The 26709-nt window shown below is 50.1% G+C and overlaps 1 protein-coding gene across 1 annotated transcript in view; it reads right to left on the bottom strand.

Moving 5' to 3' along the window:
- Positions 1-3301: 3301 nt before the first annotated feature.
- The window catches only part of TGFBRAP1 (transforming growth factor beta receptor associated protein 1), a 65169-nt gene continuing 41761 nt past the window's right edge, over positions 3302-26709 (bottom strand). Inside the window, exons 5-12 of the mRNA XM_045980980.1 lie at positions 21210-21292; positions 17996-18337; positions 16107-16164; positions 13933-14076; positions 11934-12074; positions 11229-11388; positions 8868-9301; positions 3302-5920 (exon numbers count right to left, since the gene is read on the bottom strand). Of these exons, the coding sequence (XP_045836936.1) occupies positions 5744-5920; positions 8868-9301; positions 11229-11388; positions 11934-12074; positions 13933-14076; positions 16107-16164; positions 17996-18337; positions 21210-21292 (1539 nt within the window). The 3' untranslated portion in view covers positions 3302-5743. The remainder of the gene's footprint in view (positions 5921-8867; positions 9302-11228; positions 11389-11933; positions 12075-13932; positions 14077-16106; positions 16165-17995; positions 18338-21209; positions 21293-26709) is intronic.

Genomic DNA, 26709 nt, shown 5'->3' with positions numbered 1-26709 from the left:
CCCATAAGGCCATCTGGAAGCTCTGTGCGTGGATCTGTTTTAACCCAGTGGGAGAGAGTAGGACAACAGACAACTTTTCGATGGTTGGTACAGGGTTATATCTTACATGTTGATGAGAATAATGTGATGCATAAACAATGAATCTTGGAACACTAAGAAAATAAAGTCGAAAAAAGAATAATATAAAGTAGCAATTCTAATTTTATATAAAATACATATCAGCAGATGGCCTACGTACGCATGCTTTGTGCAAGTAAGTATACTGTATAAAAGCTGTGAAACTGAGTACTGCTCGGCCTTAAAAACGAAGAAGATACTGATATATGCTACATGGGCGACTTTTGAGGACATTATGCTGAATGCAATAAGCCAGTCACAGAAGAACAAATACTGTGACTTATAGGAGGTCCATAGTAAGGCAATTCTTAGAGCCACAGAGTAGAATGGGGTTCTGAGGGGCTGGGGGAAAGAGAGTGGGCGTAAGTGTTTCCTGCGCACACAGTTGCACTTTGGGAAGAGGAACGAGTTCTGGAGAGTGTGGTGAGGGACCATGAAGGTACTTAATGCCACTGAATTTAACCGAAAAATTATCAGTTAAAATGGCAAATTTTGTTATGTATATTTTATTACTTAAAAAAATCCATGAAAATGGCAAGAAGACTAACCCACAGACAATGTATTTTCATACAACCATATTAGTACTATGGTAACTTTTTTTTGACCGAAAATCGATTTTGACTATACCTCATATAAAAAAAATGAACACAGTCTTGTAAATTAAGTGAAAGCACAAAAAATTCAAATGCCTTTAGATATGTACAATGGGAAATGCTAATTCTAAAGAAAGGGAAAGTTTCGTGTTTTGGTTTATTTGTAAGCTAAAGTTGACAGTTGGCGGTCAATCAGCAATGCATTGAGAAACACTTTAGAACAGCTGTGGGGGTTGACAGGGAGCTGAGAGCAGAGGCAGGAGGGGGTAGGGGCAGCCCCACTATGCTAATTTTATGGTGCAAATTGGTACTCCAGGTAAATCACTGACAGGTGTGGATGAAAGAGGCCGAGGCTAGGATGAGTTAGTCAGATGGGTTCCAATGCTGCCATGTGCTGTGTATCGACGCTCACAAGCCTCGTGAGATGAGGCTGGGTATCGGTCTCCCCAGCTCAGTTGGGGACACCAAGGAAAAATTGGTCAAGTGAGAAAACGGAAAACCTTCGCTAGAAGATGACCCTGACAGTGAAGGATTGTGGGAAAGCTTGGGCACAGCCTGAGACCCACAATCCGCTGGGGCAGCATTTGGTCTCAAAGGCTAGACCACACTGACTCCATTCCTCTGCCCCGATTTCCAGAAGGGTCCTCAGATACCACACAGCTCCGACTCCAGTCTACAGAGCACACCACCAAGGTCTAGGGGATGGGACTGGCCCCGGCCCCCAGCTGGTATGTCAGAGCCCGACTTAGGGTCCCCGGCGTCTAGTGACATGTTCCTTCCCAAGCCTCACCTGGCCTGCCGAGTGGCCTGTGGTGCTTCTGAGCCCCTGCTGGCCACAAGTCTTGTTTAACTGATACACGGCTCCGGACCGCAGACTGAATTACAGCTATTTGTTTCCCTTCCCCAGCTGCAAGCTAAAGAAAAGCAGGCTTCATTAATTCCAGTGCTTACAACTGAACAAGGTATTAACAAGCTTTTAGATGGCACTCCAGCCATTTAGCGTTTTCGAGGTGAAAGGGCCTCTGGTCCATATGGTCTAGATTCTTGTACCTTTTCATTCCAGACGCTAAGGCTAACAGATCCACCAGGAGCAAATGGGGCGTCAGTACCTAATTAATCCTACACAAGCCGCGGCCCATTTCACGGAGTCAGGCGCCAGTCTTTGCTCTACCAAGTCACATTTAGGACATCGATTTACACTCTTTTTCTCTCGCAGCTGCTTGTCCTTGTAATATTCTGGGAGGCAGTGGGGATCTATCGCTTTTTCCTTTCTAGTCAGGTTTGGAAGCCTAAGCACCCATTCATTCATTCATTCATTCATTCATTCTTTCAGAGAGAGCGTGTGAGCAGGGTGGGGAGATGTGGAGGGAGCGGGAGAGAGAGTCCCAAGCAGGCCCCACATCCAGCATGGAGCCCAACGCAGGGCTCGGTCTCACCACCCTGAGATCGTGATCTGAGCTGAAAGCGAGTCAGATGCTTAACCGACTGACCAGACCCCTTTCAATCTTTGATATGCCAATGAGCCACACGATATAATACAGAACAAGAAAAGGATACGCGACTCGTTGCTGTGTGACTTTCGGAGAGGGGCAACACCGCGGTGTGAGTACTCCAGTCAGCCGTGGGTTGGTTGCTGGTTTTGGCGAAGCACCAGGAGGGGAACTCAGCTGGGGGGACCGGAGCTCGTGGCCTTGTCCTCCCAAGAAAATCACCTCACCAACCTGCGCCTCAGTTCCTGCAACTTGAGATATGGATGCCACCTGACACCTCGCCTCTACTGTCTCCCACACGGATTTGGACTCCACCAGCCTGACTGGCAGGCACAACAGGGTTACCGCCGCCAGGGGCTCTCCTCAGGGCTGCCACGGCAACAGAACCCAGCACGGCAACGTGCTGTGAAATTCATTCCACAGCGTTTCTCACAGACCTGCTATGAACAAGATTCTACAGAAGTCAAATTTAAAAGGTTCTTTTAGGGGCGCCTGGGTGGCTCAGTGGGTTAAGCCTCTGCCTTCAGCTCAGGTCATGATCTCAGGGTCTCTGGGATCGAGCCCCGTATCAGGCTCTCTGCTTGGCAGGGAGCCTGCTTCCTCCCCTCTCTGGCTGCTGCTCTGCCTACTTGTAATCTCTCTCTCTCTCTCTCTATCTGTAAAAAAGAAAAAAAAAATTAAAAAAAAAAAAAAAGGTTCTTTTAAAGTTCTAGTCCTTGACTCTGTTCAGAGTTAGAAATCCAAGGCCGGCAGGCTTACTTAAAGGGCATCTGGCTGCGAGGTGAGGAATGGAAGAAGCGACCAGAAATCTTCTCTGCTAAAGGCCTTAGGGTAATGACTGCTGTGACGGTAACAAATGTCAAGGGGCACCTTGAGAACATGCAGGAGGTACCTTCAGAAGTAGAGCATTTAAAGTTCAGCCAAGTAGGAACAAAGAATTTGAGGGGCGGCCAGGGAATGTCGGCTTCAGGTGCTAGGAGGAGCCATGGGGTCCGGGTGAGTAGGTTCCAAAGCTCCTATGACAAGGTACTGTGCAGGTGGAAGCCATCACCCGGCCAAGATGATTTTTATAAACACATATAAAAAATTACAGAAAGAACAAAGAATTAAAAGAATTTTAATAAAATCAACAAGTTTACATTTGTACATCTTGTGTATTTGGGACCTGACCAGGGGTAAAGGATAACGTTGCAAGGACAAAGGTTTCCAGAGGGGGAAAGCAAGCAAAAAGCAAGGGCTACCCTAGCTGTGTGACGGGCATCGGTTTGACAGCGCGACCCCATGGCCACCCGAGCTGCTCTGGACTCCTGACCTCAGCAAGCACATTTACCAAGCTCGTGGGCATGAACCCTTCGGCTCTCAGGCCCACTGCACCATGCCCTCGGGGGTACTGCCATGTCAACACCTGACAGGCAACGGCAGAGAAACAGTTCCTCGAATTCAACAGTATTTATTGCCCATAGAATATTAATGCCAACTGGGTTCGGTTCATGCTGTTTTAACTAGAGTGGTTACACAGAACCTAATGAGGGGGGAAAGGGTTGAGCAATGTTCTAATTGTTCTAGTCAACGCCACAGTCACAAAACAGCAGGCCTTTAGAAAGAACCATGTATTTATTTTAAAAATCTGATTTGTGAAAAGGGCCCGTGGGAGTCAGACAAAGAGGAGAGCAAGGTACGGTTCTGAACACAGGAGACGACTTGACTTTAATCCCCGTCACTCTAAAGGATGACAAACGTTTCAGAACACTGACCCATGTTCAGAGGGAGAGCGGAGACTAGTGTCCCCATTTTAGGAATGAGCAATCACAAGGCGCTCTCCAGATTGTACCCACTTTGTGTCCAATGAAACAGTGCTTTCAGCGGTGTGATATGGCGCGTGCTAGGGACCTGCTCTCTGAGGCAGAAACGTGACCTCGCCAGTTGTCATGGTAGCATGCACAGGACCATTCCGTAGCAGTCACCCACAGGGTCGATTCACGACTAGGCTTCGACTTCGCCTCCGTCAGCATCGTATGTGGTTGAGTCACAAGGAGAACTTCTTCATCGTTGATTCTTTAGCTGGAGACGCAGCTAGGGAAGAATGCAGGCACGCTGTTGCTTTCTTGTGCCAGTTAGAATCACCGAAGGAAGAAGAAGACTGACCATGATTAGTACAGGAGAACACTGTTTCGAGAACGGACCACGAATTCTTTGGCCCCCACTCTGTCAGGCTCAGGGTGATGGCGAGGGGCTGCATCCCAGGGTCCTCCCCTTGTGACACACACAAGCTAATGCTTGCTTTCCCGGCATTGTGGCAGGGAGTACAGTGTTTCGTGTGAGTTCCGGATAGAATCATTCATCCCAGTGAAGAAATTCGAAAGAGGGCAGTGAAGTAAGGACAGCTTCGGCTTCTCCGCGATGTCTGGCAGAAACACAGTGAGTCCCCCAGTCTGTGGTGAACAAGGGGGACCCCTCCCGTGGGTTCAGGAAACCTCAGAGCAGGCGTGTAAAGTGCTGGGAGGTAAGGCAGCCTGACTGGACTTCCTCATCGGGGTGTGCAGAAGCGCCTGGCAGGAAAGATGACGTCTCGGTCACAGGCAAGGGCAGCTGCCACCCACTGCCTGCCCTGCTGAGGGTGTGAGGTTCAAACCGGCCTCTCGTGAAACTCCACGTGGCTTGTGCTCATAACGTTTCCCTTTTCATTTCCCGAGCAGTCAGTAGGAGGTACATTTTAACAGGAAAAAAAAAAACGTCCCTAACAGATACAACAGATAAGTTTCCAAAGAAGAGAAAAACTGCAGAGATGACAGAACTTCAAATAACAATTTTTAGTCAAACATGGCCATCATGGAGTTTCAAAATCAGCAGGTAGCGTGACAGGACAGGAATGTGCCGCAGGCCTCCTGTCTGCTGTCCTCTTTCACGTGGTGGGGGCGGCAGCGTGTCACCTGGGCTTTAGCACTTTCCGATGGGTCCTCAACTTCCCCGAGAGGGGGTGCTTGGGTAAACAAGGCAGAATCCTTTAGGGGTTGAGAGCCGGATGGGAAGTAGGCAAGAACAAAGACTCCCCCAAGGTCAGCCGTTTCTAAGGGCAAAGGCAGAGCCCACGAGGTAATCCTGGAAACAGCCCCCCCCCCTCCCCGCGCCCCTAAGGCTGTGCTCCTCACCCTGCCCGGTGACAGTTCCATCTCTGGGCCACCCTGAAGCAGACATTTCCAGTGCAAATGCATTTTTGAAGACCGAGGCGCAGGGGCGGGGGCAGGGGCATCCAGATTGTCTGGACGGCATGGGGAAGGCTCATTTTTCTCTCAAAGTAGACATTTGTTTGGGATTACCGTGTCCCGGGACGGGTGAACCCTGATGTGTCCGTTTCCAGGATTTCCGGCGAACATTCAGGGTGGAGCGGTCAGCAGCGAAAAGCCCCTGTTTCACATTGACTGCAGTCCCCCCGCGCCCAGATGTCACTCCCTGGCTGACACCAGTGCAGCGGCTTTCCGCTCCCTGCACCCAGCAGGCTCGGTACAGAATCAGGGTCCTCCTCGCGCCCTCGGGTGGGCCTCTTCAAGTCCGAGCACCAGGGCCGGGGGAGCTGGGGTTAGTGTGTCTGCTGGCGGCACAGTGGGTGTGGACGAGCCCGCCGTTTGGGTATCTAACAAACACAGGCTCACAGAAGGGGTTTTGGCACATCTGGCAGAGCTGTTGGTCTGAGAGCTGAACTGAGCTTCCTTTCAACTTCATCTGAAAAAAAAAAAAAAAAAAAGGGTTATACCAGAGCAGACATGTGTCGCCCCACAGATTATTATTCCTCACGAGGAAGGCTCTCCCCTCGACCTCTCGAAATAGAACATTAGAGGTGAAAATAAACAAAAATGTCCCGAGTAACTGGAGAAGTAAAAAATAATAGTAATAAAAAAATGTTTTTAAAGATTTTATTTATTTATTTGACAGAGACAGAGACAGCAAGAGAGGGAACACAAGCAGGCTTCCCGCTGAGCAGGGAGCCTGATGTGGGGCTCAATCTCAGGACCCTGGGATCACGACCTGAGCCGAAGGCAGAGACTTAATGACTGAGGCACCCAGGCACCCCCTTCCCCCCAATTTTTTTTAATTGCTATGGAACTGCTTTCTTGTTTCATGAAAAGTACTTGTTGCTTGCCTCACCCAGGCAATTCTATGCAGACCCTCTCAAACATTTCCTGAGCTCTGCGTTTGCGCAAGGTCTGTCGGAAAGTGACGTCGCGTCCGAGCTGGGTAAGCCCGTATAGATGATCTAGTTCCCGGGTCCTCTCATTTGCAAACAAGTAAAGTAAGACACAATGAAGGGACTCCATCAAAGCCATATATGGTCGATTGGTGGTACTGCCCTGCCTGGTTCTGGGAAACATCCTTGCATTTGTTTAAAGGTCACTAACCAAACCAGGATGTACTTCCCCAGACCCTGTCTGATAAAAAAGACGACAGTTCTGCAAGGGAAGAAGCCTTTTTGCACAGTTTACTGGTGTCTGCGCAGGCAAGCTGGCCTACTGGCAGGATCAAACCCAACTTTGGGAAGTCACCCTGTACTCCTCAGTTTTCATCAGTCCTTCAACAAACGTTTCTTTAACACCTTTGAGACGCTGGGCTTGGCTCTAGGGATACCGAGCTACACAGCTGAATTCCCTGCCCCAAAAGAACCCGGAGTCTCACAGTAAAGGGAGACGATGATGGACATGTACACGGAATGTGTGGGTGGGCAAAGGAGGGGATTTCCTGCTTGAAGGGACATGAAGGTTTCACAAAGGAAGAAGTACTAAGGCTGCATTGTGAGCAGGTGGTAGCAGGCACCAAAGGAAAGGTTAAGACTGTGTCAGAGGGAACTGCAGGTACCAAGGCCGTATGTGTGAAACAGTCACATCAAGGAGGTTCCGAGTGTCCCGGGAAGCAGGGAGAGATGGAGAAGGCCAGGCCAAAGGAGGGGAGATGGGACGTTCCAGGCCTCAACTCCTCTTCTAGAGAGTCATGAAGGCTTCCACGTGAGAGGGCCACATCAGGTTCCCACTCTGGAAAGATCCCTGGGCTGAATGCATGGAGTGTGGGCTTCACAAGAGAGAAGTCTCCAGAAGGGGGTCCATACTGGGGTTCTGTTGTGGACTGAATGTTTATATCCCCCACCACCTCCCAAATCCCTATGTTGAAGCTCTGATTTTCAATGGGGGTCTCTGGGGCCTCTGGGAGGTAATTGGGTGGGGCTCCCAGGATGGCGCTGGGACCATTACAAGGAGAGAAAGAGAAGTGGCCAGGATGTGGAGAAGAGGATCGCTTGTGCACTGTTGGTGGGAAAGCAAACTCGTGTAGAAGAGGATGGAGGCTCCTCAAAACAGCAACAGAGGGGTGCCTGGGTGGCTCAGTGGGTTAAAGCCTCTGCCTTCAGCTCAGGTCATGATCTCAGGGTCCTGGGATCGAGCCCCGCATCGGGCTCTCTGCTCAGCGGGGAGCCTGCTTCCTCCTCTCTCTGCCTGCCTTTAAAAAAAAAAAAAAAAAGGCAACAGAACTACCTCATGATCAGGCAATTCCACTTCTGGGTATTTATCTGAAGGAAACTAAAACGCTAACTTGAAACACTAACCCCCAAGTTCACTGCAGCATAAGTCACAACAGCCAAGGCATAAAAAAGCTTAGGTGTTCCTCGATGGATAAAGAAAATGCAGTGTATCTATATGATGGAAAACTACTCGGCCATAAAAAGGAGGGAAAGCTCACCATCTGTGACAACGTGGATGGACCTAGAAGGTATCAGCAAAGTGAAATAAGTCAGACAGAAGACAAACACTGTGTGACCTCACTAACACGTGGAATCATTAAAAAAAAAGCCCAACTCACAGAAACAGAATGGACTGGCAGTTGCCACAGGTGGGGGCAATGGGTGAAGTGGGTCGAAAGGTACCAACTTCTAGTTATAAAATAAGTAAGCCCTGGGGATGTGACGTAGACCGTGGAATCTACAGTTAATACTACCGTATTGTATATTTAAAAGTTGCTAAGAGAACGGATCTCAAAAGTTCTCATCACAAGACAAAGACCTGTAATTATGTGTGGTGACAGGGGTTAACCAGACATGGTGTGATGATCACATCACCACACACAGAAATATCAAATCATTGTACTGTACACCTGGGACTAATACAAAAAAAAGAAGAAGAGAGACCAGCACTTGCCCTCTCTGTGCCAGGTGAGGACACAGTGAAAGACGGCTGTCCGTGGCACTGGTTCTTGCAGCCCAGCCCCCCGGCCAGGGACCTAGAAGCAGAGATGTGAGCTGGCCTGGAACCCACGTCTGGGCTCTTCATGTGCTATGTGACTTCCCTGGGCCTCAGGGTGCCCTTCTGGGACACGGGGAGAATGGCAGGAGACACTGCATGAGACAGCAGAGATGATGAGCTGACCCATGCTGACCGGCGTAGGACGCTGCCTGGAACACCATCCAAGCATCACCGTTCAGCCAGGAAGAAGAACGGCACCTGCCAGCCCAGCTCCCACCTCTGCTTCCATGTACCTGGGCTTCTATGTGGGCAGAATCAGGTATTTGAGGTGCTGAAGGTGCAGAGAAGATGCACCCAGAACTACTTGAAATAGAACGTGCCCCCTCCACGCCCACCCCCCTGCCAGGGTCTAGAAGCCGGCATGGCCGGCCGGGTCCAGCTCTCACCTTGTCGTACTTGTAGATCAGGTTTTCGGACTTGGCCAGGCCCAGAGCCACCTGAGTGGTCCTGCGGGCATGCACGCTATTCCGGACGGCCCCAGTTAGGAATGGGCGCAGCAGCTGCACCGACCAGCTGCCTGGCAGCAGCGGTAGGACCCGGGCGGCGTCGAAATCAGCCGCGTGGTGGTTCAGGAGGTCCGTGGCAGCCACGGCCAGCTCAGGCGCGGCGGGGCCGGGCTGGAGGTACATGGCCAGCAGCGTGTGGAAGAGCCGCTGCCGGTATGGCGGGTCCCTGCCCTCAGAGCGCCACAGGCAGTAGTCCTCGGCCGCTGCGAAGTCCCGCAGCTCGTGCACCAGGATGCGCAGGGCCTCCTCGTGCTCCTCCAGCTTCCCGTGCAGGATGGCACTCTCCATGGGGAGCCCAGCACCCCGGGTTCTATCTGCGTGGCAGCAGCCTGTGGTTAGAGCCAGCCCCGGCTTGTCCCCCCACCCCCCCCCGCTGCCCGGTGCTGTCCACTCAAGAAAGGGCAAAGCGCGCTGGGCCACCTAGGCAGTTCACACAAGGCTTGCTTGGACCTCTGTGCCACAGAGCTGGGTGTTCCCAAAGGGGAAGCCAGTCCCTACTCACAGGGAGAGCCTAATGGCAGAATACACATTTTTAATAATGCTTAGTGACTGAAAAGAACAAATGACCTGTCATCCTGGTAGGCCCTGGTGAAACCTGAGTATCACGGCCGCAGGCCTCCAATTAATCCGGCATCATTCCTATTTTCCCAGTACGGGATCTTTCAACTACGGCAAAAAGGCACTTTATTGATTTAAATTCAGACACTAACTCTTCCTGGCAAAAAAGTGCCGTGAACCCCTTTATTCCAACTTAAACTATATTTCATGTGAAGGAGTGTGGGTTCCTATTGTTAAAAATCCCTATCGATATGACTCTTAAACTCTTCTTTTGTTTCTTCTGCAATCTGAGTTTTTAGGCTGTATGGAAAATGCACCAATCCATAATTTTTAAAAATAGGACTTATTGCACAGGGTCGTTGTGGAAAGCATTGTAATGCACGCTAAGCATACTGACCTGGGCCCGGCACATACAGCCACCAGTCCTCGTTATTCAGATTCCATATTCATGAATTGGCTTGCTTGCCCAAATTCCCATGGAATCCCCAAACCAGCAGTCACAGGGCTTTCAGGATTATTCGCGGACACGCACAGGCTGGCACACAATTGGAACCACCGGCCATGCACGGTCCCAGATGAGGCCCCGTAAGGCCATCGAGGCACTGCCTTCTTGTGGCAGCCCTCATTCTGCCAATAGTCCTCTCCGTGGTTTACTCAGTGCCATGATTTTTGAGTTTTCGTGCTTTTTCTCTTGGTGCCATTGCCGTTTAAAATGGGCCCCAAGCACAGTGCTGAGGTGTGGCCTCGTGCTTCCAAGCACAGGCGGACTATGACGGGCCTTATGGAGAAACGTGTGTGTCAGCCTGAGCTAGAGCTCTGCTGGCTCTGAGTTCAGTGTTAACCAATCAACAGTTCCTAGTAAATAAGGTGTCTTAAACAGAAGCACTCCTAAAACAAGGTAATGTACTGATGGGCTGATGAAAGTGTTGTGATCAGCGGTTTGCAGGAACTGACCCTGTACTTTCCTGGGAGCAATCGTTCAGGATTCAGTAATTCAGTGTTTGTGGAGACTTTATAGAATGTAACTATGGCGAATGAGGAGAATGGACTGTAGGTAATGGTCAAAAAACTGTCAGGGCCATTAAAGACCGAGAAATACATTATTAATCCCAGTAAGAACAAATCTGAAAATTCTACGATGTCAAATGCATCAAGAAACTTTTACCTAATCCTACTGGGTGTGCCCAGTGTGCTGCCTTGTGGCACTTTCTACAACACAAAAACCATAGACTCTGCAACCCAAGGAAATGAAAACCAGGCTCCCGTCCAAGATACCTGCCTGCCTTCCTATGGCTCAGGGCTCGGTGACAGCCCTGAGCTGGGGACAGTGCCAGCTGGCACAGCCTCACCCAAACACTGGTGCCATCAGAATGAACTGGGATTCAAGTGCCAAGCCGAGTCAGGCAGTTTAAACGAAAGCTTGCTCGACAGATAACAGACTTTGAAACTCCCTGGGCAGTGTGTCATCAGCTGAAGAGCCCACGTCTGTTTCTAAAGGGCGGAGGCCTGAGAAACTTCGCTCCACCCTGCAGGCAGGCTGACTTAGGGCCAAAAGAGGCTCAAGGACTCCCCCCCCCCCCCCCGGGGCGGACTCAAGACAAGGAGCGACTCCGGGCCTTCATCAGCTCCTTCCCTCCTTGCTGGGGACGGGGATGGAGGAGAGACCAGTGAACTGCCCCTCACCTATCAGCAGGTGCACTCGGTACAAGTCGGACTTCTGGAGCAGGTGCTGGAGCTTCAGCTGTGTGTCTGTGGTTTCTGCGGCCTCGCTGCCGGTGCCGGACCTCTGCTGCAGCACCCTGTCCAGGTAGAGGAGGGCCAGCTGCGTGTGGTACTCTTCCTTCTGTGGGAGACGGGATTCCAAGCCGACGGTGTTTACAGGCGGGAACCTGGAGCTCCCCCAGCCCACGGGAGCTCCCAGACCAGGACCACGGCACCACGGGGGCAAGTCGGGGCAGGGTCTCGGGAGCAGGGAATAGAACACGCTCACTGGATGGAAAACATCTAGAAACTGCCATCCAGAGAAGGCAGACTTCACATCCATGAGAAAAAACACTCATTTGCAAAGTGAGGGCCCCAGGAGTTAGGTATTTTCCAAAAACGTGCAGCTTCTCTCATTTCCCTTAAGGATAATTTTAAAAGGAGGGTAAAGACAAGGCCGCATGTTCCTGTACTCTTCGGAAACCCCCAGTGCCCTAGCCCATCCAAGAGGACAGGCTGAGCACCCAGGGCGCAAGGCACTGAAAATACATTAGAACGTTTAAAACAGCTCCATTTAAAATACTACATTAGAACCATCTGCTAACAGGCTTCCTAGTCCCATTCTGTTTCCGAAGGCACAACTTGGCATGGCAGCCCTCCCATTTTCGTCCAAGTCCGTGGGCTCACCTGCAGCCTCCTGTCTATGACCAGATGTTCCAGGTATCTGGCAAGGGCTGTAGGGTACTTCTTAAGGCAAGTGAGTACTCTGTCCGGATTGAAACTGTTCTGCTCATCCAAAGGTCTCTTGGTGAACACCTGAACCCCAACCTGGAAGAAGAGCAGCAGTCAGCTGTTACTTTTTATGAGGGCACTGCCCGTTTATGTTTGGGTAAAACTGTTGTCAGAAACATGGGGCTACACAGGGGTGCTTGCGTGGCTCAGTCGGTTAGGTGCCCAGCTCTTGAGTTAGGCTCAGGTCGTGACCTCAGGGTTGTGAGATCGAGCCCTGCATTGGGCTCCATGCTCTGTGGGGAGTCTGCTTGTGATTTTCTTCCTCTGCCTCTTTCCACTTCTAAAATAAAGCTAAAAAGCAAAAACAAAAACATGGGGATACAGACAAAACAGGCAGGGTGGGAACTGACAAAGACCAGAGCATGACACAAAGACAGGAAAGGTGACCTAAACTCTGAAACCTCCTTCTTTATTCTCAAAGGGTCAGAAATGAAAGAAAGAAACGTTTGTTGGTAGCAGGTTTTGACAACCCAGGAAGCTACATCCTTTGCACGATGAAGATCATCCGAGAACAAGGAGGGTCACTTGCTGAGCAGTGAGTGACAGAATGCGTCCAGTCCTGGACGTCCTGTAAACCCAGTGCTCTGCACACCCCCCCACTATGTGGCTCATCGGTGCACATCCACCGGGGCAAGTTTCCGGACGGCCTTCCCGTGCCTGTCGAGTGGAGCTCGCTGTGGCAGACCCGTCTTCCAAGGAGATGCGAAGGGGTCAAGTAGGGGAGTAAACGCACGCCATTCCTCCCCTGGGCAGTCACGGACGCGTGCTCACTGTAGCTCACGCAGACGTGCACCCTATGGGTCACACCACACAGCCACCCTGAGTGTGAATTCTGAGTTCTGGAAGCCTGGATCTGTGCTGTACCAACTGCACAACCTAGGGAAGTTTCCAGATCTGAGCTTCCGTTTCCTCGCCTGTAATCTCTATCCCGTGACCCTGCTGGGATATTTAACAGAGACGACGTATGTTGAGTGCCTGGCGTATCATCAGGCTGATACCATCTATCAGAATAGACAGAATTCTGGGAATGATTTGCTGATGCCATCTATCAACAGCTTTGGGTGTGCACAAAGGCAAAGTACGATGGGGTAAGAAGTACGTGAGCACACGGGCTCAGACCTCCACGTCAGACAGCACCATGGAGGACATACGCCAGTGGAGATCACAGAACAGCAGATGTGACAGAAATTCTACGTTTATGATGAAGGTCCTACGTCACGAAGCTAAGTCTGTCTCTCCAAGGGGAGCCGAAGAAATGTGCCTGTTTTCAACAGTGAGGACGGAAATGCTGTGACTATGTTTTCTCGTCATCTTGGGGCTTCGCTGAGGAGTCCTGAGCTTGCTGTGTTTTTTCTTTTGTCACAGCAGCCGCCAGGCGCTTCCTCGGCGTGTCTCCTCCCTGCTGTCCCTTCTCAGCCTCCTGGACAGCAAGTCCTGCACAGGGCTCCCTCCTTCCTCCAGACCCACAACTTCCACACCAGGGGGTGTGGCGCAGAGAAAGGACAAGGGTGGGTCTGCAGTGGCCTCGTCCCCACGCTCTGCAAGGCGACAGTGCATTGGACACGGAAGTGCCACACTTGGTCAGGCGTGGGGAGTCACACAGACACACACATTTTTCAGAAGATGCTAAGAATGTGACCTGGCTATGCTTTCTCCCTTTCTATAAACATGGCTTGCCCCAGACAAAGAGGCAGACCAGTGCATCTCAGAAGGACAGAGACGCAGAACTTTCCTAAGAGCCAGGACTCCGGTGGAGCAAGGAGACGTATTAGAACGGAGCAAACTACAGACAGGGTGAGGCTTGTAGCCTGGCGGCTTGTTTCTTGCTGAAAATCAAGCCTTCTATTTTTGCTAGCAGCTACCCCCCAGAAAAGAGCACTTATGATGCACAAACCTCTTCGCTTTTCTGCAGGACCCAATCGACATACTTCCACACGAGTTCCTGGTCTAAGCTATAGGTAAGGAAGTCGACGACATATTCGTACAGGTCCGAGCGAGTGGAGTCATGAATGTCCCCATTCACAATGTTCACCCAGAGCTGGAGAGGAGGAAAGAAGAAGAAATGGAAGGTTACATACCCTTTACAATTAGCTAAGGAGGGGCATATGTTTACTTATTTGGCCTTTTGATACTTGAAAGTGGTAGGAAAATTCTGAATGCCTAAGTCAATTTTAAGGTTTTCAGAGAAAAAAGCCATGTATGTAGTAGATGTGGTCCAGGAAATCAAGGAGATAAAGCCACGGATTCTTTGTCTTTCCTTTCTAATGACAGCGCAGTAATACAAATAGGAAACACATCATACGGGAAAAGGTAGATGTATCACAAATGTGTCTTCGTGAAATAAACGATCACTGGCAGCATCTCGACACAGAACAAGAAATTCACCTGCCTCCATCCACAGGGCTGTTTCTACCTCCTCCGTCACAGGAACCCTTGACATTGATGTCCCTTGTGAACTGTGACAGTCAGATACCATGCATTCAAAAATACTGGTCATGGGGCACCTGGGTGGCTCAGTGGTTTAAGCCTCTGCCTTCGGCTCAGGTCATGATCTCAGGGTCCTGGGATCGAGCCCCGCATCAGGCTCTCTGCTCACTGCTCAGTGGGGAGCCTGTTTCTCCCTCTCTCTCTGCCTGCTTCTCTGCCTATTTGTGACCTCTCTCTCTGTCAAATAAATAAATAATATTAAAAAAAAAAAAAATACTGGTCATTCTGCCCTCTAGTGTTCTGTCTGGTGCATGGGGGCTCATGAGAGCTGCTAACAACAGTCCCTTGCTATTTCATCCAGAAACTTCCCTGTTGTGTAAACCAAACCTTCCTTTCAGAAACCCAGAATGGGGCCACATCACAGGGGGGCGGGAGGCGGAGGCTGCCCCACAGCCCGTACCACATCCCCTGTACCCCATCTGCTGGTCCATCACGCTGCACTTGAGGACAATGCCACTCTCGAGAAGCCCAAAAAATGTCGACCCTGTGATCCTGGTATCAGCATGGGAACCCTTCCTATGGTACCAGTTTCCTTAACACTGACTTCCTCACACCAAATAAGCTAATCACACATGGAAGGTGTCATTATTTTTTACAGCAGAATTCTGCCACATATACAGATTTCTTTTGTATCACTTTGATTTTGCCAGTCCCTCCTCTCTCTATAGCTCTGCTGATGTCATATCACACTTACATCAGGCCGTAATTCCTACAGCTGCATGTTTTAGAGTATAAAAAGGTTGCCCTTGACGTCCAAATCTACTCGAAGCCACTGGGGTGCGTTTTGATGGAAACCAGTTTTTTTTTTTTTTTTTAAACCTCATCTGCAATCATGTTACCATGACAGTGACAGCCGAAGGCTGACTTGAGCTTGGAGACGGTGGCTAATGTTCCCGGCCACTCACAGAACAAAACAAAAAGGCCCCTGAGGAAACTATAGCATGGACTCCAGTGGAGAACAAGTGACAGAAGGAGAGGATGTCTTCTGACCAGTCACAAGCTGCCTCACAAGAGAGGCGAGACAAGACAGGAGACAAGAGATAACTGTGGCATTTTATCTCTGGCACAATATCTCCGCAGGGGCCACCCGGAACAGCGGTTCACATCCCTGTCCTACCGCTGAGCAGGGCTGGGACCCCGGGCAAGGGACCGGCCTCGATCGGCTTCAGTTCTGTCACAGGTGACATGGGGGGAATGATGTACCCTGCCCACTGGCAACAGTTACTGTCATCAACAGTGGAAGTTACAAGCAAACAGCTGTCCCCAGGCTTAATTTCCCAGTAAGGCGGTGATGTCACAGGCCTTAGGACTCAGCAATCAATTCGTTTTATTTCTTACATTTTCAAAAACTCAGTCCTGATAACGTCTTTGAAAGAACTGTAAAGACAAAGAAAAGAAAACCGCTGGCTGACATTTCTCAAGGAATTCACTTTCTAAAAGAGTATATTAATTTCCTTCTGTAGAGAAGATTATAGGTCAGGCAAAAGTCGTCTCTATCAACTTGGGAAATTTTTTTCCAAGTAATACCGAGTTAAAGGATAGTGATGTTTAAAAATCAGGCTAAAATGCTTTTGAACTCACCTGAACAGCAGCAGCATCTTGGTTATTATAATGATAGAGTAGTCCAAGTGCAAAATACCTGAAAGAGAACAGGGCGGTGAGTAGGCTCTCTCCCAACCACCTGCTGTGGCTGGCACCTAGTGACAGGCCCCTGGACGACCCTCTGGTCCCCTATACTTGGTTCAACTCAGAGTTCAACAAATTTTCAATGACAAGGAGATCCTCATTTCTGTTTATTTACTTCTGGTATTAAAACATATGCCCTACTGGGTGGCCCAGTTGGTTAAGTGTCTGCCTTCGGCTCAGGTCATGATCTCAGGGTTCTGGGATGGAGCCCTGCGTCGGGCTCTGTGCTCAGCAGGGAGTCCGCGTCTCCCGCTGCCTGCTGCTCACCCTGCTAGTGTTCACCCTCTCACTTCCTCTCTCTCTCTCAAATAAATAAAATCTTAAAAAAATAAATCAATCAAATGTACGCCCTATCAACTTCCAAAAAGGATCATCCTCAAGTCTAGGACAAGCTAAAAAATAAAATCATAATTATACTACAGAAAATTCTATTTGGATTTGCTTTATAGTTTCCTCAAATATTGATATAATTTCGTATCTCTTCAGGTGATTACCGTTAACCCAACATGAAGTGTTCAAAGAATACCCAGAAGGTGTGTCATCCGAGCTATTACTGAAAGACGGGGTCAGGAGTCTGAACATGAACAAGAGCAACACAGGCCCGCGGTACCCAGCCAGCGCAGAGATCAGGTCAGGGGGAGTCCAGGGAGGGCACCCAGGGTGCTAGGCCCTAAGTTTCAATTCAGGTTCCGTTATTTTGGGACTGTATGGTCTTGAGCAAGTGGAATGCCTACCGGCCCTCCATCTTCTCACTTGTGTGTGGAAAACGTTGGTGAGAACATGGCACGGCTGTTCCAGCCTCCTCAGGTCCACACGGGTGCCCTGCACCCCGTCCTCCCCAGCCCCAGCTGGTGACGGGAACAAGCTGACCCGGGGGGCATGTTGGGTTGCCCTCTGAGAGCAAACTCTGAAGGTGTCGAACTCTTCGCTGGAGTCCGCCTCTTCTCCTCAGCCTTTCGGGGGGTTATGCCAACTCTCTGGACCCCACCACGCCACACCACTACTATAAGGCATCGGTGTATTTTCTGGTTCCTGAACAAAGCAACTCCCTTCCACAGCCTGTCTGAGAAACTGAGGGAAATTGTGGGAAGAGCCAGTACCCGCACAGAGACAGGATCTGGGTCTGTGCCGCCCGTGGTTCCTGTGGGCCTTTGTCAGTCCTTCTACCGTTCCAAATATGTAACAAAAATGACAAAGGAAGAATCTTACTGCTTAGAGGAGTCTGGGATCATCCAACCTTCTAAAGAACTCCCTCCCCCCCGGCCGAACCCCGTACCTGCCCAGGACAAAGCAGTAATGGGCTCCTACCCAGTCAGGCACTGTGGGTGACTGCCCTTGTGTGTGCGGCAAGGGGACGGCTGTCGACAAACTCATGCTCATGATGAAGGCAGAGTTTTAAGCCATATGCATTTATCAACAAGATCAAGAAGCTTCCCTTTTAACCTTTTTACCCAGCTGTCTATCTATCTGTGCAATCTGGTCGTCAATGACTAAGCACGCTGTGAATTTTACCAACATCCACATGGCGACGTCCACGGGTGAGCCCTACGTGGAACAGTACAGATGGGGGTGCTAAGAATCACTTCATGCACTAACTGGGCCTATGACAGGCTGTGAGAGCGCACGCTTTCCAAGACCCCTCCGGTGGTCTGCAGACTATGCCAAGGTGGCTGTCCAAGCTGGGGGGTGCCCAGCTGTCACGAGAGGAGTCTCAGGGGGCCTGAGGCACGGCGGCTGCAGCACCTCCATGGGGCCCTGGCCGCACGCGGGAAGGGGACACTCACTTGTTGTGCTTCTCCAGCCAGGCAGCGCTGTCGGTGAGGAGACAAGAGTTCTCAGTGACCAGGAGGTCCAGCAGGCTGTCGTGGTCGGCTTCCGCATACAGCTTGAGCAGGGCCGTGTCGATGTCCTCTTTGTAGCCATTGGCGACCTCCGTGCTGCGGACTTCGTTCAGGTAGCTCATGAGGAAGCGCTTACACTTGGCCATCTTCTCCTGGTCCCCCTGGGTCAGCTGGTGCAGGTCTGCGTACTCGTGGAGAGGAGGGTGGGACCGTGTGAATGAGGAGGAGGTGGGCAACAGGAAGGGGTAGAGAGAGATCAGCTCCCGGACGTCAAGCTGGCCGCTTCTGCAATTACAGTGTCAAACTAAATGAAGCAAAAAGAGAGAAAGAGTACACATAGGCACACAAAACAACACGGGGGGTGGGCATGTCCGCACCTGCTCGCGGGGAGCTGGATGTGTGGGCGGGCGTGGCAGAGCACGGTGCACTGTGCGCCCCCACGCAATTCCAAGGAAGCACAGGGGGGCCACGCAGAAAGACACACGCACCGCTGGTGCTGACATGAGTATCGAGACCCCTGAGAGGGTCCTAACACCAAGGGAGCAGCAGACTCCCTGGAAACTAAGGCCAAGAAAGGAACGTGGAGGGAACACAGCACTGTCTGGTCAATGGTGAAGGACCGTCCTTCTGAAGCCAACGCTTCTCCTGGCACCAAACTATAAACAGGTTTGCTCACTGGTCCATAAACAAGGGACTTTGCCAGAAGGTGACCTACAGTTTCCTCATCAAAGATCCTATGATGGGAGCTGCGGGAGCATTCGTGAGGCTGTTTCTGTGGTGACTCTCAATGGCCTCTTAGAGCATAAGGTTAGGCCACAACTCGGAGCAGAAGGTTAGACCACAACTCCAATGGTATCCTAACCGTGCAAGGCCACAGAGCCCATGTGGTTACATCCCACCTCTGCTTCCCTGTTGGCCCCGTCCCCGACTGTGCCCCCTGGCCTGCTCGTCCTGTCCACTGCGATAACAGCAGCAGCATCAAGGAGCTGCAGACCTCAATGCTGGCCCTGGAGAAGACCCACCAGGGGGTCCCTCTTGCGGAAGTAGACGCAGGGTTCCCAGGCATGAATGGGAATCCCAGGTTGGGCTTGGGGGTCTTCACTCCCAGCAATGTTCACTGCATCCACCTTCCTTCAAGTTTGGACGGCCTCTCCTCTTCCCTGACTTCCATCCTCTGGTTCTCCTTCCTTCCACTCCTGACATGGTGCTGGGCCTCTTTAGGATAAACCCCAGATCTCTGAGCACAGCATTCTGGGGCCTTCCCAACTGCTCCCAATGCCCTAACAGCTTCGGCTTCCACCATCCCTCCCACACTCTGACGCTTCAGCTTCACCCATCACCTCTCCGGTTTACACACTTCATGCCTGGCCTCTGCTGCCTTGTCCCTTCTGCCTAGAGCAACAGCCCTCCGTGGCAGCAGTTGTGCTCCCTGGGGGACACCGAGCCATGTCTGGGGATACTTCCGGCCACCACTGGCAGGTGCTATTGGCACTGAGTGGACAGAGGCCCAGGGTTCCTCCGACGCTTGAGAGAGCACCCCTAACAAATTATCCAGCCCAAGGGGTCCCGACTGTAAGATTCTCAATTTGGGAAGCTTCCCATCATCTAGGATGCAGCCAAATCCCAATCCGAGCCCGTGCTCTGCACCTGCCCTCAGAGCGCCCCACTCCCGCTGCAGAGCGGTGCTGCCCATGCTGCTGCCCAGCGGGCCACGGCCGCCGTCCACACTCGCACGGGTATGCCAGGAAAGCAGGCGGCAGTCTCACCCCGCACTCTGGCTCTGATTCTTGGGCCAGGTCTGCTTCCCGGGAGGAGTGCTGACCTGACTGGACACGAGGATGGGCTCTATCACGTCTGGGGGGACTGACACAGAGCGGAGGGGCCCACAGCGTGAGTCCCACAGAGGTCTCTCTTGGGTGCGGACCACAACGTGTTGGCACTTGTGGCTTCTAGCACCGAACTGAGATGGAAAGCAACGACAAGTCCCACCTCAATGACAAGAAAAAAAAATCCCACATTATTCGCAATGTCCGCCGTGGGCGCAGGAAGGGAACGCTTGCCTTGGGCCTGCCTGCTTCGAGACCAATTCTCCCAGTCACATTCGACAGCGGGGCAGCCATCCGCTTACGCTGTGAAGGGGTTGAAGCGTGAAAGACGGGGAGCCTTGTATTAATGACTGACAGAAGCTACAGCTGTTCTGTTAGAAAAATCTGTGAACTGTTCTAGGAACAGGCTATGACCATTTGCCCACTGTTCCAGATTAACCCATGAGAAGATGGACCCAAATGAGAGGGTTTTTGACGCTGCAGGGACAGAACGGGCAGGACAGAAGAGAGTGAGGTCCACAGGGACAAAGAACCTTCGTGAGTCCCCCAGTTACTGCTCCTGCCAAGAACAGATGGGAACACCACACAGAATCACAGAATACGACCTAAGTATAAGTTAGAGGGGGCATCGCTATTCACTAAGTGACTCCTTCTGGACTCAAAACCCTGTTCCCTCAGCCCCCAGTGTGACAGAGCAGGAGGCCGGAGCGGTCCAAGAGCTGCGGAACGGGCGGTGGACAGCGTGCTCCTGAGCCGTGCCTGCTCCGGCCCTCCCCAGATGTGAAGGATCTGTTCGACGCTTTATACACCCTTTACCCTTGAGACGGCTCTAAAACGTGCAGGATCTAGTCTAGTTAGATGGCCTGAAAACGCAGGTCCTAGCTTGTCCTTCCAAACGTTTCCTTGTGAAGTCTTGGAAGGCGCACAGTTTCTACCAGTCTTCCCAGGGGCGCCTGCTCTGTTCCTAAACTTCTGATTTCCCGTGAAATCTCTGAAGAGAAGGAAAAGTGAGCAAGAACAGCATTTTTCTAGGAATCCTCTGTATTACTGAGTTCACTCTAGGACTCCCTTCTCTCTCCACAGGACCGTTATGGGTGCCTCCTCCTCCTCAGCCTCCACCCTCTTCGAGACACAGGGCAGGTAAACTGAGGCTAGGGAGTGGGGGAGAGAAATGAGCACTGTTGGTGGGTGCTGTTGTCAACAAGCCTCCCCCCCTCCCCCTGAAGCACAATCTAACCACAGCAACAATTCCCCTCATGGTATCACGGTTGAGATGGTCTTGACCACAGAGGGACACGTGGGAAGGCTTGCTGTCAACACCTCAAATTTACCTGAAGAGCTCTTTAGCTTCCAGGAACTGAAGTTGTGCAAACTGTATAAACCCGGCCTGCTGCAGGATCCTTCTGTACATTACCTGCAAGGAAAGAAAGGTTGAATTCATCTCTGAGAGACCCCGTAAAACCAGCACAACGGGGAGAAACTCTCTGTTCAGAACGCAAACCCAGTGTTTGGGATTATGCAGAAATCAGAAGTTATAAGGCAAAGGAAAAACATGGCATACATGAAATAGTTTCCAACACAAATATATTTCTGTGCATGTGCATGTCAATGAACTAAATTCGCATTCCTGAAATAAAGTTCTTCTCTATTTGACTATTCTTCCCTCTCCAAGGATCTTCCCCCATAAATCTCATCCCCTTTCCCAATGTGTCCTTTTATCTTCTGTCCTCCTCCTCCTTAACTCATAGGGCTAGGGGGACAGCTTCTACTTCTGGTGGCTCAGACAGAGAGCAACAGCCCCAGCATCTCCGGAGGCCCAGAAGCTGCTGCCCGCGTTTCCACTCCTCTGGAACTGACACTTCACTTCTGAGTATCCCTCAGAGCACAGGGCCAATGCCATTTAGTCAGGAGACAGATAAATCCACATGCTTTCCTAGTCCCTCTCCTGGCAGTGCCCACGGTCACACTCCCTGGCAGAATTCCTGCCATCAAGCTGCCAGTGATCTCGGTTTCAACCAGGATTGCCCAGACTTCCTTGACCATGGAACTTTTTTCTCAGGACATCCAGCAAGAGCAAAGGGCACTCTAGAGAGCTCTCCTGTAGTGTCTTAACCCCGCCCCCTCCTGTCGCTGTCCAGCTTGGTCAGTGCTGGAGCTGCAAGCATCCTTCGCTTCAAGGCGCTCTTGGACATGCCTCTTTGCTCTGTTCATACTGGTGCCATCCCACAGTCAGGTGGTCACCTCCTCAAGATCAAAGACTCCAATCATGTTTCAAACCCTGGGAGCTCAATTCCTCCACCCTCCAACCACTGTGCTGTCCTGTGAGCCATGAAGTCCTTGGCGGTACGGCAAGTACGTTACTCCTCTTTGTAGCCCCACACCCCAGCATGACACCTGCCACTCAGGAAGGCCTTCTGGATCTGAAGAGCTATCTCCTCGGTATTTGGGAACTCAGACGGAGGGACAGTTAAGATCTTAGCCAAAGTTCGTGAAGTCATAAGTGGCTGAGCTGGGATTTAAAAAGCAGACCTTTCTGATTCTAAAGCCGAATTTTTTTCACTCACTGAGTCACCCAGGTATAGAGCAGGCAGTTAACACTGTTACCCACTGAAGAAGAGAGGAAAGTGGAGACAGTTGGCACCTAGAGACCATTAGTTCTGTTCCCTTAAACCAGCTTTTAAAGGGGCTTTCGCTGTAGTTTTGAAAAGTTCTCAAAAGTATAGCATTTCTTCCCTCTCCCCACAGACATTCCTTGAGAGAAGTCAGAAAAGGCAGGTGGCTTTTCCATCTCCTTACCACTTGCCTTTACCTTTCTTCCCTGACAGCAACCATGTGTGGCCTAAAAATTGGCCTATTTATACCCCCCAGCAATAAGCAGACAGGAGTGGGTCAAGGTTCTGTTGTACGGGAATGACAGCTCCATTTCTGGAAGCAGATACAATGGAGACCATCCACCTAGCAGGAAGGATAAGAAGGAGCCATCATCTGCAGTAGAAGAATTCTTGATCTCTGGCCTCTGATGAGAAATCAGCCGAATCACAATTTACTCCACGTGGTTGCAGGATTCAAACACCATCTACTCTTTCCCTTCCTAAAGGGAAATAAAAAAACCACTTCTGCGAACACTCCCCATCTCCAAGAATATGGGGTTATTTTCTGTATTCTAGTCCGCGAATGCTATAGGCAGACTTAGAAGAAGCATGCAAAGAGATCCCGTCATCCTGAACAGAAGCTCCTAGATGTGGAACCACGAAGCTACACAACACCCGCTGACTCAGACCCACAGGCACCTGATCAGAAGCTTCGGCAAGCACGGCCCATTCCTGGTGCTCTGAAAGTGACTGTCTCCTTGCCAGACCATCCGCTCTGACTGACAGCTTCTCTGGCCCTCCACACAGGTGAGGCGGGGTTACAGACCTGGAGTCAGGGCGGCCAGCAGAAGGACGAGAAAGATGGCCATGTGAGGAGAGAGAACAAGAGAGTCTGTTTATGTCCCCAGTGGCAGAGCTAACCCAATGGAGTCTTCAGCTGTCCTTTCAACTTTCTGATCTGCCCCTTGGCGTAAGGCAGCTATCAGAAGTCCCAGGCCAAGAGCCTAAACTAGCCCAACAGAGCTCTGAGAAGAGGCACAGAGGCCCCACCAGCCAGGTGGAAGAGGTCACGTGTACTCTGGGAGCAAGGTCAAAGTGAAGTCAAGACCTCTGTTTCTACTATTCTGCTTCTGAATTGAGATTTCTGTCATGCTTTGGGTAACCAGAAATTTTGTGAAGCAAAGATTCTATTCTACTCTATTTACAGAGAGGCTTCTTTTTAAAGGGCAGAAAGCCCACTTCTAGGGTCAGGCCTGGATCCCCCTCCCCCCTCAAGGGCACAGTATTTTGGCTTTGCCAGTGGGCCCATCTCCAGGAGAGCAGGGCCAACGGGCACACCCGCTTCCTACCAAGGATGACCACAGATCTGGTGCAGAGAAACCACCAGGTGTGGACATTACATGCCACATACAAACCACTACAAATCCGAAGTACAGCCTACTCTCGACATGAGACTACGCATAAGATTCGGGTTATAAGACCATGTAAGATCAAGAAGACTAGGGCCATCTGGTACATACATATCATTCCCGTAAAATGAGTACAACCCAACTCTCAACAAAAATTGGTATGAATGTTGGACTTTTAATTGTATTCATACCTTCTTTTATAATACATACTGCAGCAGTGGGTTTTAGGCTTTTAAAAAACTTATTTTAAAACTCTGCTCACGTAGTTACTGACTAAATAGAAAGCCCTTTCCGAAAATACACTGGGTGAAACAGTTGTCCCACCTAAATGGCCATGACATTCTCTCCTTGTTCAAAAGGCAATCCGTCCTCATTAAGTTTGGACACAGATGTATGTGTGTATGCACATGAGTGTGTGTTTACTGTAAATACTGATATACACAAATATACATAAAGAGTATTTACATCTCACACAGACACACACATGTATACACACACCTACATATGTAATACAAATCCATACTGTATAAAATAATGTATTTTACATATACCCCTTCTCGGGAACTCACAGAAAGATAGTAATAAAAATATAATACATGCTATCTGGCCTCTTAGGGATCACAATAGATATTAGTGTATTAAAAGCTCTGAGAAATCCTCCAGTTAAGAAACCTACGTAATGCAACTGTGTAAAACAGAACCCTTCCACCCTGCACCCAACCCCATCCCAGAGCCAGGGTCTGGTGACATGCAAACTAGAAGCCCTGCTCCGGAATCAGCCGTGTGACAGATATGCATGCAAAGCAGGAAAAGGGGTCAGTTCCACAGACGGGGGTGGTGGGGGCCAGCAGGTGCAGGGGCTGGAGAAGAGGCCCGAGGAACTCAACATGCACAAGGAGCCCTACCCAGAGCACAGGTCCCGACTCTTGCAAAGGATACACTAAGAGACAGGAACACACAGCTGTTTAAGAAGAGAAATGACATTCTAAGGACAAAAGCCCCTTGCTCTTCGATTTTTTTTCTTCACGCACATGCATGTAATTTTTTCTCCTGTATTTTTTAAGATTTATAATGGAAGTGATGCATTCAGAGAGCTCAAATTTCCAAACATTCAAAGGGGTTTAATGAAGAGTCTCCCTCCCACCACAGTCCCAGCCAGTGGCGCTCCAGAGGTAATCGATGCTATGAATTTCTGGGCAGCTGCAGAAATACGTGATGTATTTTTAAGTTAACTCTGTCCCCCATTTTAGTGGCACTATACCCACTGTCTGCACTCTCTACATTTTTAATTCATTGTCTTTCAGAGAACCATCCGCCTCAACACACAAAGTCCTTGGCTCTTGTTCCTGGCTGCGCGGTGTCCTGACAGCCCGCTAGACCACAGCGCATTTAACCACTCCTCCCTCGGCAGCATCCGGGTCGTTGGGTTTCTTCTTAGTGTAGAGTCTTCTCCATTGGTTATTTGGCATTTTTGTGCCTAGACCCATAGAATACCCCTTAGGAGAACTATAGCCTGTAAGTTGGAGAGAGATTCTTTCTCAGTTCGTCCTCCTGCAGGCAATTTACATTCTTAGAAGTGACTTCTGCAAGAGTCCATTTCCCCACACCCTCAACAGAGTATCCTCAAACCCTCTGATTTTAACAGTCTGAATGGAAAAGAAATTCATGAACTTTTAGTTTGCACATCTCTGTATGAGTAAGACAAAATATCCTTTCATACATTCATAAGGCAGGTGATTTTACTTTCTATGAAATATCTGTTCATATTCATTTTTCTATGGGGCCATTCTTTTTTTAAAAATTTTTTGAAGGAGGGCCTGACGTGTTAGAGAAATCAGACTACCTTCTGTGCTTTAAAGTGCAAGTCGTTTTTTGTTACTTATGTTTTTAATTGATTTAGAGTAGGTTTCGCCAAGTAGAACGCGTTTGTGAGTGTATAAATTTACTAAAATTTTAAATATTACTTTAAAATGTTTCAAAACCAAGGTATCTGGGAAGACTGGCAGGGCAGTCTTTTTAATCCTGCAGCTTTCTCATAAAACAGAACAATTAGTTCAGAGCAGTTCACAACAGCCAAAGGGTAGAAACAACCCAAGTGTCCTTCAGTGGATGAACGGAGAAACAAAATGCGGTACATGTGTACAATGGAGTATACTACTCAGCCTTAAAGAGGAAGGACATTTGGACATACAACTATGGATGAGGCTTGATGACATCATGCTAAGTAAAGCAAGCCATGGAACAAAAGGACAAATCCTGCATGATTCCACTTACATGAGGTATCTGGGACAGTCAAAATCATCGACACAGAAAGCGTGGCGTTGCCACGAGGAGGGGGATGGGGAGCTAGTGCTTAATGAGGACAGAGTTTGAGTTCCGCAAGATGGGAAGACATTCTGGAGATGCGTGGTGGTGATGGGTGACCAACAGTGGGAACATGCTCAACGCCACTGAACTGTAGACTTAAAAATGGTTAGGATGGTAAATTTTATGTTACTGTGTGTTTTGCCACAAGTAAAACAGACAAAACAACTGGGGATAACAAAACCAAAAACCTGCTGCCAACATCTGTAACAGCACGAAGTGATTGGGCATGCCCACAAACCCAAAAGCACGAGCCACTGGGGACCCACCACCAACTACAGGAACCAGGTGGTGTTAGAAAATGGGGGGAGAAGTGGAGAGAGGAAAAGGGGGCTGTGAGGCCACGAAAGCCAGAGTTCCCAAACCACTATCACTGGAAAGCCTGACGGCCGGGGAAGGGGTCTTCACCGGCTCCACTTTGCCAGGCGACAAGGAGAGACTGGGCTTGAAAGACAAGGAAAAACTCC

Source organism: Meles meles, chromosome 16, assembly GCF_922984935.1.
Source record: "Meles meles chromosome 16, mMelMel3.1 paternal haplotype, whole genome shotgun sequence".
Taxonomy (NCBI): Eukaryota; Metazoa; Chordata; class Mammalia; order Carnivora; family Mustelidae; genus Meles; species Meles meles.
This window is presented reverse-complemented; position numbering and strand designations above follow the sequence as displayed.